Here is an 11608-nt window from a genome sequence, read left to right as displayed (position 1 = left end):
TTGGGGGGTTGGCACCTTTCTGCTCAGCTCTGACCCCAACCTGCCCGGGGTAAAGTTGACCACCCAGGCTAGAAAACTTGTTCACGCTGCACCCTAGGCCGGTCTTGGAGTTAAACCCGGGGTTAAAAAGCCCAGCATGGAGGAGGCCCCCGAGTCTCTGATCTGGATGTCTGGGGCACCCGAAGGAGGTGCCGCAGCCTCCCTGTCAGGAGTGCCTGGGACCCCAACCTTCCATGCCCTGGGCGCCACCGTGCCTGCCTGGCCCGTGTGCTATTTCTGTATTGCGCGGGTACCCCTTGGCCCCACCTCCAATACCAGGAACCCTGCTTCTACGGTTTTTTTGTTTTACTCCCAGACTCCCATGTTTTGGGAGCGAGGTGTCAGGGGTCATGTGTGCGTTGTCCTTTTTACTTTAGTGCAAAGCCCCGCAAACATGGCCCCAAAAGCCCCCAGTGGTTTCATTTCTAGGTTTTGTTCTCACACCTGGTCGGAATGATCACCTCAGATGTGTCTACTCTAAGGTGAGGGGGGAACGTTTAGTTTGGAGGACGCCTATTTTTATTTTAGTTCTTTAGTTTAGGCCCATCTGGGTCTAAAGAAATGCTAAATATCAGACAATCCCGAGGAGGAGCGGGAAGGCGGTGGATGCAATCATTCTGTGGATGGGGTGTGCGGGGGTAGTGTCCACTCCAGACCGACACTGGACTGATAGAAATTGATTATTGCGAAATCGGATTCGGCATCAAATCCCAATAATCCACTTCTCCGATCCCCTCAGAATGTTTAGCTCCCGCAGCCAGTTGGGATGTCCCAACAAAATTCGCCCTTGAAAATTACCGACTTTACCCTTGGAGTGAAAAGAGTCAATTACAACAATTGGGCCAAAGAATTTCGTTTCTTTAAAAAATTTTTTTAATATTGCGTGTTGCTTTCAAGTTCGGGTGGCAAATATATATTGAGGGGAGAAGCAGCGTTTGTATGGAAGGCAGTTTCGTTTTCCGCCTTCATCTGCGGAACGGGGGTGCTCACCTCTCCAGCTGGAGCCCCTCAGGCCCCTCCCTTTCTCCCCATCCCGTCCCTCCCCTCGGCGGTGGCGCTTGGATTGTGCTCGGCCCCGCACCTTTTTCTCGAGTGAGTTGAGGCTTCCGAGTGTCTGGTCTGTCCGAGACCCAGATGGGCCGACGCTGGGCAGGGCAGGGCAGGGCTGGGCTGGGCTGGGCGAGGGCGAGCGGGTACCCCCGGGCCGCAGCCAGCTGCTGAGATGCAGCTTCGGCGATGGCGGCGAGTCTCCGCTGTCCCAGACTTAGGGGCCAGTGGAGCCCCGGCGCGCTTGGGGCTGACTCCCCTGAAGGCCTTTCTCCCCGTTCTCGGAGGTACTGAACCGCCCTGTGCCCACAAAGCGGGACTGGAGGGGAACGTCTCTCGGATGGGTTGGGCTCCAGCAGCATGATTACAGTTTACACTTTGTCTCGGTGTAGCGGGTGGCGGGGGGAAGTTTTAGGAGATAAGAGGACCCCAGCTGTTGAGACACCTCGAACCCGGGGTCTCTAACTCCTCGTGACAACGTCTTTTGGAGGATGAGGGAAGGCGCTTTAGGCGAAAGAGGAGGGCTCTTAGATATTTGGATCCGGGTCTTCACATCGGCCAATCTCTGGCATGTGCGTGGTGGGGGTCTGATGGAAGGTGCGACGGGGGACCCTGGCCTCGCTGGCCTGAGGCTGTTCGGGAGGTGCCGCCCACTCCTTTTCTGGCCCCCCGCGTCGTAGGTCTCCGCACCGCGCGCCCGACTGGGGTGCGGGGCGGAGCTAAGCTGGGACTGGCTGGGGGCCGCCCCGCCCGGCGCCGGGGCCTTCGCGCCGGCCCCCGGGGAGGAGTTATGATAATTTCCTTCTCATTAAGGCGCCCGGGTCCCCCGGCTATCGCCCGGACACACAGTGCGGGCGCGGCTTCCCGGGTCCTTGGCAGCGGCCTTTACACCGGCGGCACCAGCACCTACGCTCGCAGAGCCGCGGATGCGTCTCCAGTGACCGGTTCAGCGAGGCCCGCGCGCGGCGGGGGCGGCGGCAGACACCTGGCCACCGTGACCCCAATTTTGGATTTACCGCTCGGGGGGTGGGGGGAGCTTGGATTTAACTGGCGACTGTTTTGGGGGACGCAGGACGCCATGTTGTGGAAAATAACCGATAATGTCAAGTATGAAGAGGACTGCGAGGTGAGCTGGGCGCGGGCACAGCCCGGCCCCGCCCGAGTACAGTCCAGGAGGCGGGGGCCGCTGGACCGAGGTCGGGGGCGAGGGCGCAGGAGCAGCAAGCAGGCACCCGCCGCTGCCCTTCAATGGGACGGGGTCCACTTTTCCGGACACCCCCTAGTCCGTTTCTCCGGGGCCCCCTTACTGAGTCAGGCCTTTTCCAAAAGATCCAGCCTCGGGAACGGGGCCTGGAAAGAGAATGGCAGATCCCACACACCGAACTTACCGGTCTGTTTCATGCGAAGCAAAACAGCCCTTCTGCGGGTTTTCTCGGAAGAGCGCCGGGTCTACAACCCTTCCTTAGACGTGGCTTTTACGCACGAAATCTCCGTCCAAAGGGGTCAGACGAGGAGACCTGCCGGCAACAGCTTTTGCGGAGTCTCCTCCTAGGCGGGCTTGTCATCTGCCCCGCTACCTTCTTAGGGAAAGAAGAAAACAACATAAGTTTGGCTTTCAAGAGAAGTGGGGGCTGGGGATTGTTGATGGGGGGGGGGGCCCGCTGAGGCCTGATGGGGCCGTAAGCGCTCGGAGTGCTCTAGCCTGTCCGACAGGTTGAGCTAGAGTTTCGGAGAGTGGGAGGGAGGGAGGCGGCGAGCGGGAAGAGGAAGACGCAGGCGGCGGGAGGCGTGCGCCGGGGCTCTGGGACGGGGGAGCCTGGGCTGGTGGCCCACAGGAGCGCACCGCGCTCCCGGGACCTCGAGGGGCTGCCCCAGTTTGCAGGTCCGTACTCTAACGCTAGGGGGCGACGGTGCCATGTTTCTCCTGGTTCTTCACTACCCTGTGACCCCAAGAGCACGCGGAGACACGTCCTTAAGGAATTAAGTCGGACAGCCGTGGGGCGAGGGGACGTGCGCAGGATAGGTTGCTCAATGTTCGGGGTCCTTAATTCTTCTGTGCCCCGATTGGTAGGGACACTGACCGTGGCCGGGAATGGCGGTCTTACTTCCTATCCTCACTTGGTCCGGACATGCTACCAGGGAGTGCCGCTCCGGCTCCGGCGCGTTCCTTCTCGAGTTCCTCCACGGCGCTGGGTGGCAGGCCCTGTTGGGGAGTGTCACTTGCCGGGAGGTCTTTGTCCTGAAGGCGTGGAAGGAAGATTCCCTGGGGCGGGGGAGATGCGCACTTCCCGCGCTGCGCGCTTTATCTGCGCCCGCCGCTTCCCCATCTTCTTTTGCTTGGTGACGCCAACATGTGCGGGCTGGTGAGCGAGAGCGAGAGCGCTCTGCACCGCGTGCCGACTTCCTCCCGGGGCCCGGGGCCCAACTTCTCCTGGCCCAAGGCCTGGAGCACTGACTTGGCATCTCAGAGCGCCTGGGGCGTCCGAGTGCCCAGACCTTCGCCGTCGGGCTTTGAGGGCGTGCCCCCCCAGGTCTTTCATCAGTCTCCCTTTCCTCTGCAGATTCGCGGTTTACAACGAAATTCCCAGGGCACATTGCTTCTGGGTGCCCTCCGGCCCGAGGGCAGGCCCCGAGCGTCGGGTCCGGGCTAATGTGGTGGGTCCCCGGGGGAGCATGGCTCAGCGCGGCGGCTGTGGCCAGTTCGCAGTAGCGGGGTTTCGTACTAACCGGGTGTCCGTGTCTCTCTCCCAGGATCGCCACGACGCGAGCAGCAATGGGAACCCGCGCCTTCCCCACCTCTCCTCGGCCGGGCAGCATCTCTATAGCCCCGCGCCGCCCCTCTCCCATGCCGGAGTCGCAGAGTATCAGCCACCACCCTACTTTCCACCTCCCTACCAGCAGCTCGCTTACTCGCAGTCAGCCGATCCCTACTCGCATCTGGGAGAAGCGTATGCCGCTGCTATGAACCCTTTGCACCAACCGGCGCCCACCGGCAGCCAGCCGCAGGCCTGGCCCGGCCGCCAGAGCCAGGAGGGGGCTGGCCTGCCCTCGCACCACGGGCGCCCGGCCGGCCTGCTACCCCATCTCTCCGGGCTGGACGGTGGCGCCATGAGCGCCCGCAGGGATGGCTACCGCCGCTCGGACCTGCTGCTGCCCCACGCGCACACCCTGGACGCCGCGGGCCTGGCCGAGAACCTGGGCCTCCACGACATGGCGCATCAGATGGAGGAGGTTCAGGTGAGCGGCTTCTCAGCCCCTGGCCCCTCGGGCCCAGACCCTTTGACCCCCAGCCACTCTCCGAACCCCCGTCCCAGGCTCCCCCGAACTTAAAGGAAACTTTGTCATTTCTACCCCAGATTGTTGACGACCAGCACCTGCTTTTGCACGATCAGACTGTTATTCGCAAAGGTAGGCAGTGAGCGACATCTTTTATTTTCCTCGGGCCACACGCGGCCTATACTGGTTCTTAACTGTGGTATGAAGTTATTAGCTTAATGGCAAGGTGGGGACATTTGGTGGCCGACTGGGGTGGGACAAGTGGCGGGAAGGACAAAAAGGATGAGGACTCAGGGAAGGCGGGTTTTAGGAGTCAGAAGAGAGGGAATTTCTTTCTCAACTAAATGAGAAAGGATGCTGTCTCATGCTGGGATATGTTCCTCCTTGCATTTGAGGGTGTTTTTACAACGTTAGAGGAAGTCTTTCAGAGTGAGTTAGCATTGATTTAATTTGGAAAGCGCGCACGTGCGCGTGTACACACACACACACACACACACACACACACACACCCCTGGTTGGTTCTGTGACAATTTTAATTGTCGGAGAATGAGTTGTGATTTTTATTTCCGATTTCAAGTACGCATAGGGTAAAGACCATTCTGACCTGCATAAAAATGTTTTGAAACAGTTTGGCCTAATAGCCTTGAAAGAATCAACTGGGTAGTGGTGGGGGTGGGGGGTGATCTTGTCAGGTTGGGTTTCTGCAGGATCAGGGGAGACGGGATTTGCAAAATTGGATTACTGTACTTGGTGACTGAGTGGCTGATGAAAGTAAGTTACATACTGATGGGATTACCAGTATGGTTGTTTTGAGAAATGGAGTAGGCCTAAATTAAAGGTACTTACAGTCTGTTACTTGAAGTTAGACTGCTTGAAATCAGCTGGAGGAAAATGGGTTTGGGGGAAAAAAAAACAAAAATAAATTGAATTTCCCAGTAAACTTAGAACAGAACAGGTTTGCTTGTATTTAAAATTTTACCATGATCAGTTGCACTGAAATGTTTTTGGCAAAGGATCTGAGTGAGTCTTGTGATTTTGGTTATTCCTTGAGTGAGAGGGGGGAAAAAACCCCACTTATTTCGTATTGAAGCAGTCTTTTGAAAACAAACGTTCTAATTAAACAGATTTTAACAGTGGCTAGAAAATGAAAACCCTCCACGCTTGGGATCTTGACTAATTAACAAGGTGTTAACTTGTGAATTTCAGATTCGATTTTCTGACGAATATGGCTTTTAAAAAAATCTGCTTGCAATTTATAGCCCCACACGGCCATGTTATTTGTTTTAGCGTTCTTTCAGCCTTGCTTAGTGGTTTGAAAGGTCTCTCTTGCTTGGATGCAGCTCTCAAGACTGCCACTTGTTATCTGCATTCACAGGTCCTGTTGCCATGACCAAGAACCCCTTGAATCTCCCTTGTCAGAAGGAGCTGGTGGGGGCTGTGATGAACCCCAGCGAGGTCTTCTGCTCAGTCCCTGGAAGACTGTCCCTCCTGAGCTCCACATCTAAATACAAAGTGACAGTTGCTGAAGTCCAGAGGCGATTGTCCCCGCCTGAGTGCTTAAATGCCTCATTACTGGGAGGTGTTCTCAGAAGGTACACGGGGACACGTGCAGGCAAGGTGGTTGGGTGGTTGCTGGGGACTAGATAAAAGGACCCGGAGATATTTTTAACATTTACATAACTTTTATACCTAACACTGAATTCTAATCAGCTCAGAGAGTTTGAGTGCATTTCTTCTCTTTTAGAAAGTGCCAAATGTAGAAGGAAGTGCTAAACCAGAGCTAACAAATTCTCACTGGGTTAGAACCGGAGTCCGTGTATACAGTGGTGGCCGTCTGTATTAAGGGAAGGCGAGCTCCAGGGGCTTTGTTCCGCCTAGAAAGATGTTTTTTTGGAGCTGCTGCAGTTTTCACAAGTGAAAATTGACTGTCTCCAGCACAACTTGAAATAGTTTGTGACTTAAAAAAAATGTTTGCAATACTAAGAAAGATTTTTGAATTTTACAGGGATTAATTAAATGAGGAGTCCTTCATCGTTTGATTATGCTCTACATAATGTAGATAGTCTGACGAATTGCAGCACTCTTAAGAATTGGGGATTTTAAAGTGTGGTTTCTTGAATAGCCACAGTCAACTGTGTTTTTTTTGTTTTTAGTTTTTTGTTTTTCATTGGGGAATATTGGGGAACAGCGTGTTTCTCCAGGGCCCATCAGCTCCACATCGTCCTTCAATCTAGTTGTGGAGGGCGCAGCTCAGCTCCAAGTCCAGTCGCCGTTTTCAATCTTTAGTTGCAGGGGGCACAGCCCACCATCCCATGCCGGAATTGAACCGGCAACTTTGTGGTTGAGAGCTCGCGCTCTGACCAACTGAACCATTCCGCTGCCCCTCGGGAAGCTCAGCGGCAGCTAGTTGTCTTCAATCTAGTTGTGCAGGGCGTAGCTCACTGGCCCATGTGGGAATCGAATCGGCAACCCTGTTGTTCAGAGCTCGTGCTCTAACCAACTGAGCCATCCGGCCGCCCCATATAGTCGACTTTCTTTCACTCAGAGCCAAATCTAAAAATGGAGGCCGGTCTTTGCGGGAGAAGTTGGACAAGATTGGGCTGAACCTTCCAGCCGGGAGACGGAAAGCGGCGCATGTAACCCTCCTTACATCCTTAGTAGAAGGTCAGTGGAGTTTTGGTAAAGTTTTTGTGGTGTTTTTAGTTTGCTGTGTCTTGAATACTTCTCGGAAGAAAAATTAAACTTGTAACTCAGTCGCAGGTGGAGCCAGGTGAAGGTGATTTGAATTGTCGTATAAGTTCATTACAACGAGTTATAGTAATTTTGTCAAGTTAAGTTAATATTTAAATATCTGGCTGCTTACGTATTCCTGTTCTGGGTTCCCCAGAAGATCAGTGTAAAAAGAAATTGGTTTTTCTAACCTAAGAAATCACACCCTAGGGTGTTGAGACGTGTCCTGTTAAATGATCCAGTTTTTGAAAGATGCAATCGATCCATTGGTTTGCCTTTGAAAAGCTCGTTACTTACTGGTGGGCAGAAGTATGTGTGGGTTCTGGGCTTTTTGTAGGGATTGTGGTCAGTGAAGAGAAGCCCTTGTATAAACCATGGGACTGGCCCAATTCACAATTCCTTTATCTCCCCCTCACCCATTAAAAGGAAAAAGTACCTGACCTGGGCCCACCGATGAGCCCCTCCCCCCAATCCTAAGGTAGTAGAATGTGACATTAAAGTTTCTTGAATGGGCCTGCACTCCCCAACCTGGAAAGTAACCAAGGATGCAATATAGCCTTTAAAAGGGGGTAAGAAAAAGAAGTAATTTTTAAAAAACCAAACACGCACACTTACTGTGCTTGGGAAAATGGAGTAGAGGCCTGACAGGCTTATCCTGCAGCCTCCAGCCACCTCTAGCATCTTGCCCAATCAACGAATTCTGGGCTCTGGCTCAGGGAGCCAGTCAGGGGTGTGCTGCCCTCGTAGCCAGGCAAGCTTTTGAACACTTTTTCCCTGGTCTAATGGTGCTACTTTGGTGCTGAAAGACTTGGCAGAGCCCTGCTCTACCTTTCTACAAGTGTCTTTGGAGGTCAGGGCAAGGAGAAAGGAGCTGCCTGTTAACTGCCTGTGGGGACCAGCTGTCCTGCATGGAGAATGGTGGGTTCTGCGTGCACGGTGCATAAATGCGTCTCCACTAGATTTTCCTAGCTTGGCAGAGGCACTTGAATAAGAAAGTGTGTGCCAGAACAATGGTTCTCAGATTCTGATTTAGTGAGTCCGGGGAGGCGAGTGGTGAGGGGGGCACCATCTGGGCTTCTGAAAAGCGCCGGCCGCCTTGCGCTGCCGAATTGGGACTGGGCACCTCTGGTGGGACATGACTCCTGTTGGTTTTCTCTCCCTCTGCTCCCACAAGCTGGTAGTTGGGGCTCTTAACATTTCCTATAGGAAACACACTACTGTCTCCCTTTTAGAAACATTCTAGAAATTTGCTCCCTTCAGTAACGAGGTGGCCTAGTTTAGAAAAGTTCCACGTCAAAGACTGTCACAGTTGCTGTTGTCAAGTGTGATTGTCTTTAAATTTTCCTACTTCTCCACAATAACCCATTATCAAGAGAAAGCATGGCTGTGTCTCAATATAATCTGTTCAAATTGGGCAGGAGACTGGTTAACAAGGGTTTAAGGACAGTTAAACATGTCGGGGTCTTCGTATGATTTCACCCTGTATTCCTAGGGGAGAGTCCCTTCTGCCCAGGACATTCTGCTTCCCACCTGGATTGTTGTCCCTGTGTAGACGATTTTCTTTCAGATGAAAAAGTGACTGGTAGACAGAGCTAGGAAAAGAGGAACAGGACAGGGACAGGACATGTGCGGGTGGGGACCACGGCATCCTAACGTCTGTTGTCGCTGCTGCTGATTGTAGGTGAGGCTATTCACTTGGCTCGGGACTTTGCGTATGTCTGTGAAGCTGAGTTTCCAAGTAAACCGGTGGCTGAGTACTTAACCAGACCTCATCTCAGCGGGCGGAATGAGATGGCAGCGAGGAAGAATATGCTGCTGGCTGCACAGTAAGTATCCAGGCTCGAATCCGATTACTTTGACCTTGAAGTTGAGAGGCCAGCACCCCTCTTTGGTGCCCAAGAAAGAAATGCGCATGAAATAAGTTAGGGTGGAGAACAAAAGAAAATGGCAAGGCGCTTCTTTGACCAAGTCAAATATGTTAACTTTTGGGTGGGTTTTAAGTAAAATGAGTGTATTGCTCCAGTAGTGAGTATTTTTTTGAGCTGCTTGGTTATTGAGGTCAAAATAGTTCAACTACCTTTCCATGATGATATGTGCATAGCTTCCGAAAATGTGTTGGAAAGAATTGGTTTTGTCACTCCAGTAGAGATTGTGTGGCTTCTGCCTCCTGGTAACAGGACTTGTTTCTTGTAATGATCATTGAATTTGTAGGAGACAAGTGGGCAAATTAAATGTCTCAAAAAATGACATCGCAGCTGCGGGATTTCTCACAGAAACCAACAGTAAATTGGTTTAAAAATCATGGTAAATGAAGCAGAACTAGTCAAGTCAGGAAACCGGGGCAAAAGGGAGGGGGGAGCACAGCGAACCAGCCTGGATAAAAAGAGTGACTTTCAGGGAAATGTGTCATTCTCCCACTTGGTTTATTAAGCCAACCTGTACCCACATCCCTTGACCTCCTGGACTGGAATCCTGGCCCCACTTAACCAGTCCTGGTGACCTTGGCCTTGGGACTGGAGTTAATCCTGTTATCTTTTCTCATGCGGTGAGGGTTAAATAAAATAGGGTTGACTAGCACATAATAGGTGCTAAGTGCCTCTCCTGGAGATTGCTGTTAGTTTAAAGGAGGGCCTTGGCTCAGGCCAGCAGGTCTGACTGCCTCCCAGGTGTCACCCTCAAGGCGATCAGTCTCTTATTCTTCACCTGTCAAGAGCTAGGTTGTGCTCACAGGTGTGTGTTGACTGTCTTCTTCGCAGGCAAGTGTGTAAAGAATTCACAGAGCTTCTCAACCAGGACCGAACTCCCAACGGGAACAACCGGCCAGCCCCGGTCTTGGAGGCAAACATCCAGCACTGCTTGTCTCACTTCAGCCTGATCACCCACGGCTTTGGCAGCCCCGCCATCTGCGCTGCTGTGTCTGCAATGCAAAACTACGTAAAGGAAGCCCTGGCCGTCTTAGACAAGTCCTACATGAATCCTGGAGACCAGAGTCCAGCCGATTCAAGCAAAACCCTGGAGAAAATGGAGAAACACAGGAAATGAAATGGGCGTGAACATAGGGCCAGAGAGTCTGGAAGGAAAGTCTCCCAAACCGCTCTCCACCCGACAGCACAGACAGGACCTCCTCTTGCCTGGGGGAGAGGTTGAGCTTGTTACCCACCTTCCCATTAAAGGCCTCTGTCAATTTCCGGATCTTTACATACCACCCTCCTGGAGTCCTTAGAATTTCTCTAGCACTGAAGCGTCTCCTTAACTCTGGACAAGTTAACAGAAGGTGACAAGTACTGGTTCCTTACTCGTTAAGCTTCTGTTTTATTTTTTTGAACCCCGTCTTCCTTTCTCTGAAAAGTGGTGCTACAAGTTTTAGAACCTTTTAAATAAATCCCCCAGGCTAACAAACCCACTCTTTAGCTGGGAAAATGTCAAGTTGATGGGATTCAGATCAACAATAACTTTCAGAGCAACAATAATGGCTGGCTTTTGTGCCCACTAAATATTTATCTACAAAAGGTATTTATCTAGACTCTTCAGATATCAAATCCTACATCCCGTAGGAGGCAAAGATTCTATCCGCTTAGCAACTAGTTAGTACGTAGTATTTGACACACTTTAAACCCCCCCTGTTCGAAGGGGGCCTTTGGGCTTTTACAAAATTTGTAGAAACAAAGCCTGCTGATTTTTTTTTTTTTTTTAAATCTTTGAAAGTTAACTCTTCAAATGGGAGACTCTTGAAATGACCTGTTCTTTTAAGGTACTGAAGCTTTATTTGCGTATTTATTTCACATCTTGGTGTTTCGAGTAAACTTGAAAAGGGTAGGCATGAAGCATTTTTTTGCTGCCTGTTACCCCATCCCGGAGGAGGCGCTGTTCTTTTGAAAAACGGTGCGTTGAGTGTACAGATTTTATTTATGCATAATTTAATCGGGTCTGTAAATACGGGTGCACTTCTTATGACTTTTTGAGAAATGGGATTCCATTTTAATAACTTTTAAAGGTGATGGGTCATCTAAAACACATGTTTAGGTTTTATTCATATGTATACAGGGTATTGAGAATTAAGAGGACCCTGGGATTTGTTCTTGATACGAAAGATTCTATTTAATTGAAGCTTTGTTCACAAAGCAATAACTTTGTGTCTCACTCCTGGTGGGCCAAACCCAAAGGTGAGTGCACGACACAGTGTGTGTGGGTGACATGGAGTTTCGGAATTGAACTCCATGCCTAGAAAACATTCCCCAAGTAATTGTTGTGTATATGAGACCTGTATAATAAAAAGTATTCTCGATAGAAGCTGTGACCGGCTGGTTATAACTTGATTTTTTTTTTTTTTTTTAAGTGTCTCAGATGAGTGGCGGGTCTAATTTGTGGTTTGACTGGCTGAGTTAATAGGACTGAGCAGAAAGACTGTGCCAAGGGGACCCTGACGTTTCCTCTCCTCTCTCCTGTAAGACTGCTCAGCTGCCCCTAGTTTCTGTGTGGGTAGGACCATCCTCCTCACCACCACGGGAGTTGGGAA

The 11608-nt window shown here is 51.5% G+C and overlaps 1 protein-coding gene across 2 annotated transcripts; it reads left to right on the top strand.

The window, feature by feature from the left end:
• Positions 1-1930: 1930 nt before the first annotated feature.
• On the top strand, positions 1931-11345 carry TFAP2C (transcription factor AP-2 gamma). 2 transcript variants are annotated; one of them, XM_019726104.2, is made up of 7 exons: positions 1931-2212; positions 3838-4323; positions 4443-4494; positions 5738-5954; positions 6908-7026; positions 8774-8918; positions 9849-11345. In XM_019726104.2, the coding sequence occupies exons 1-7, from the start codon at positions 2165-2167 to the stop codon at positions 10132-10134; spliced, it is 1353 nt and encodes a 450-aa protein (XP_019581663.1). In that variant the 5' UTR covers positions 1931-2164; the 3' UTR covers positions 10135-11345. The 2 variants fall into 2 exon arrangements, with proteins under 2 accessions (XP_019581663.1, XP_074173862.1); XM_074317761.1 differs by lacking the exon at positions 1931-2212 and having other exon boundaries at positions 3754-4323.
• Positions 11346-11608: the final 263 nt, after the last annotated feature.

This window comes from Rhinolophus sinicus, linkage group LG13 (assembly GCF_036562045.2).
Source record: "Rhinolophus sinicus isolate RSC01 linkage group LG13, ASM3656204v1, whole genome shotgun sequence".
Classification (NCBI taxonomy): Eukaryota; Metazoa; Chordata; class Mammalia; order Chiroptera; family Rhinolophidae; genus Rhinolophus; species Rhinolophus sinicus.
This window is presented reverse-complemented; position numbering and strand designations above follow the sequence as displayed.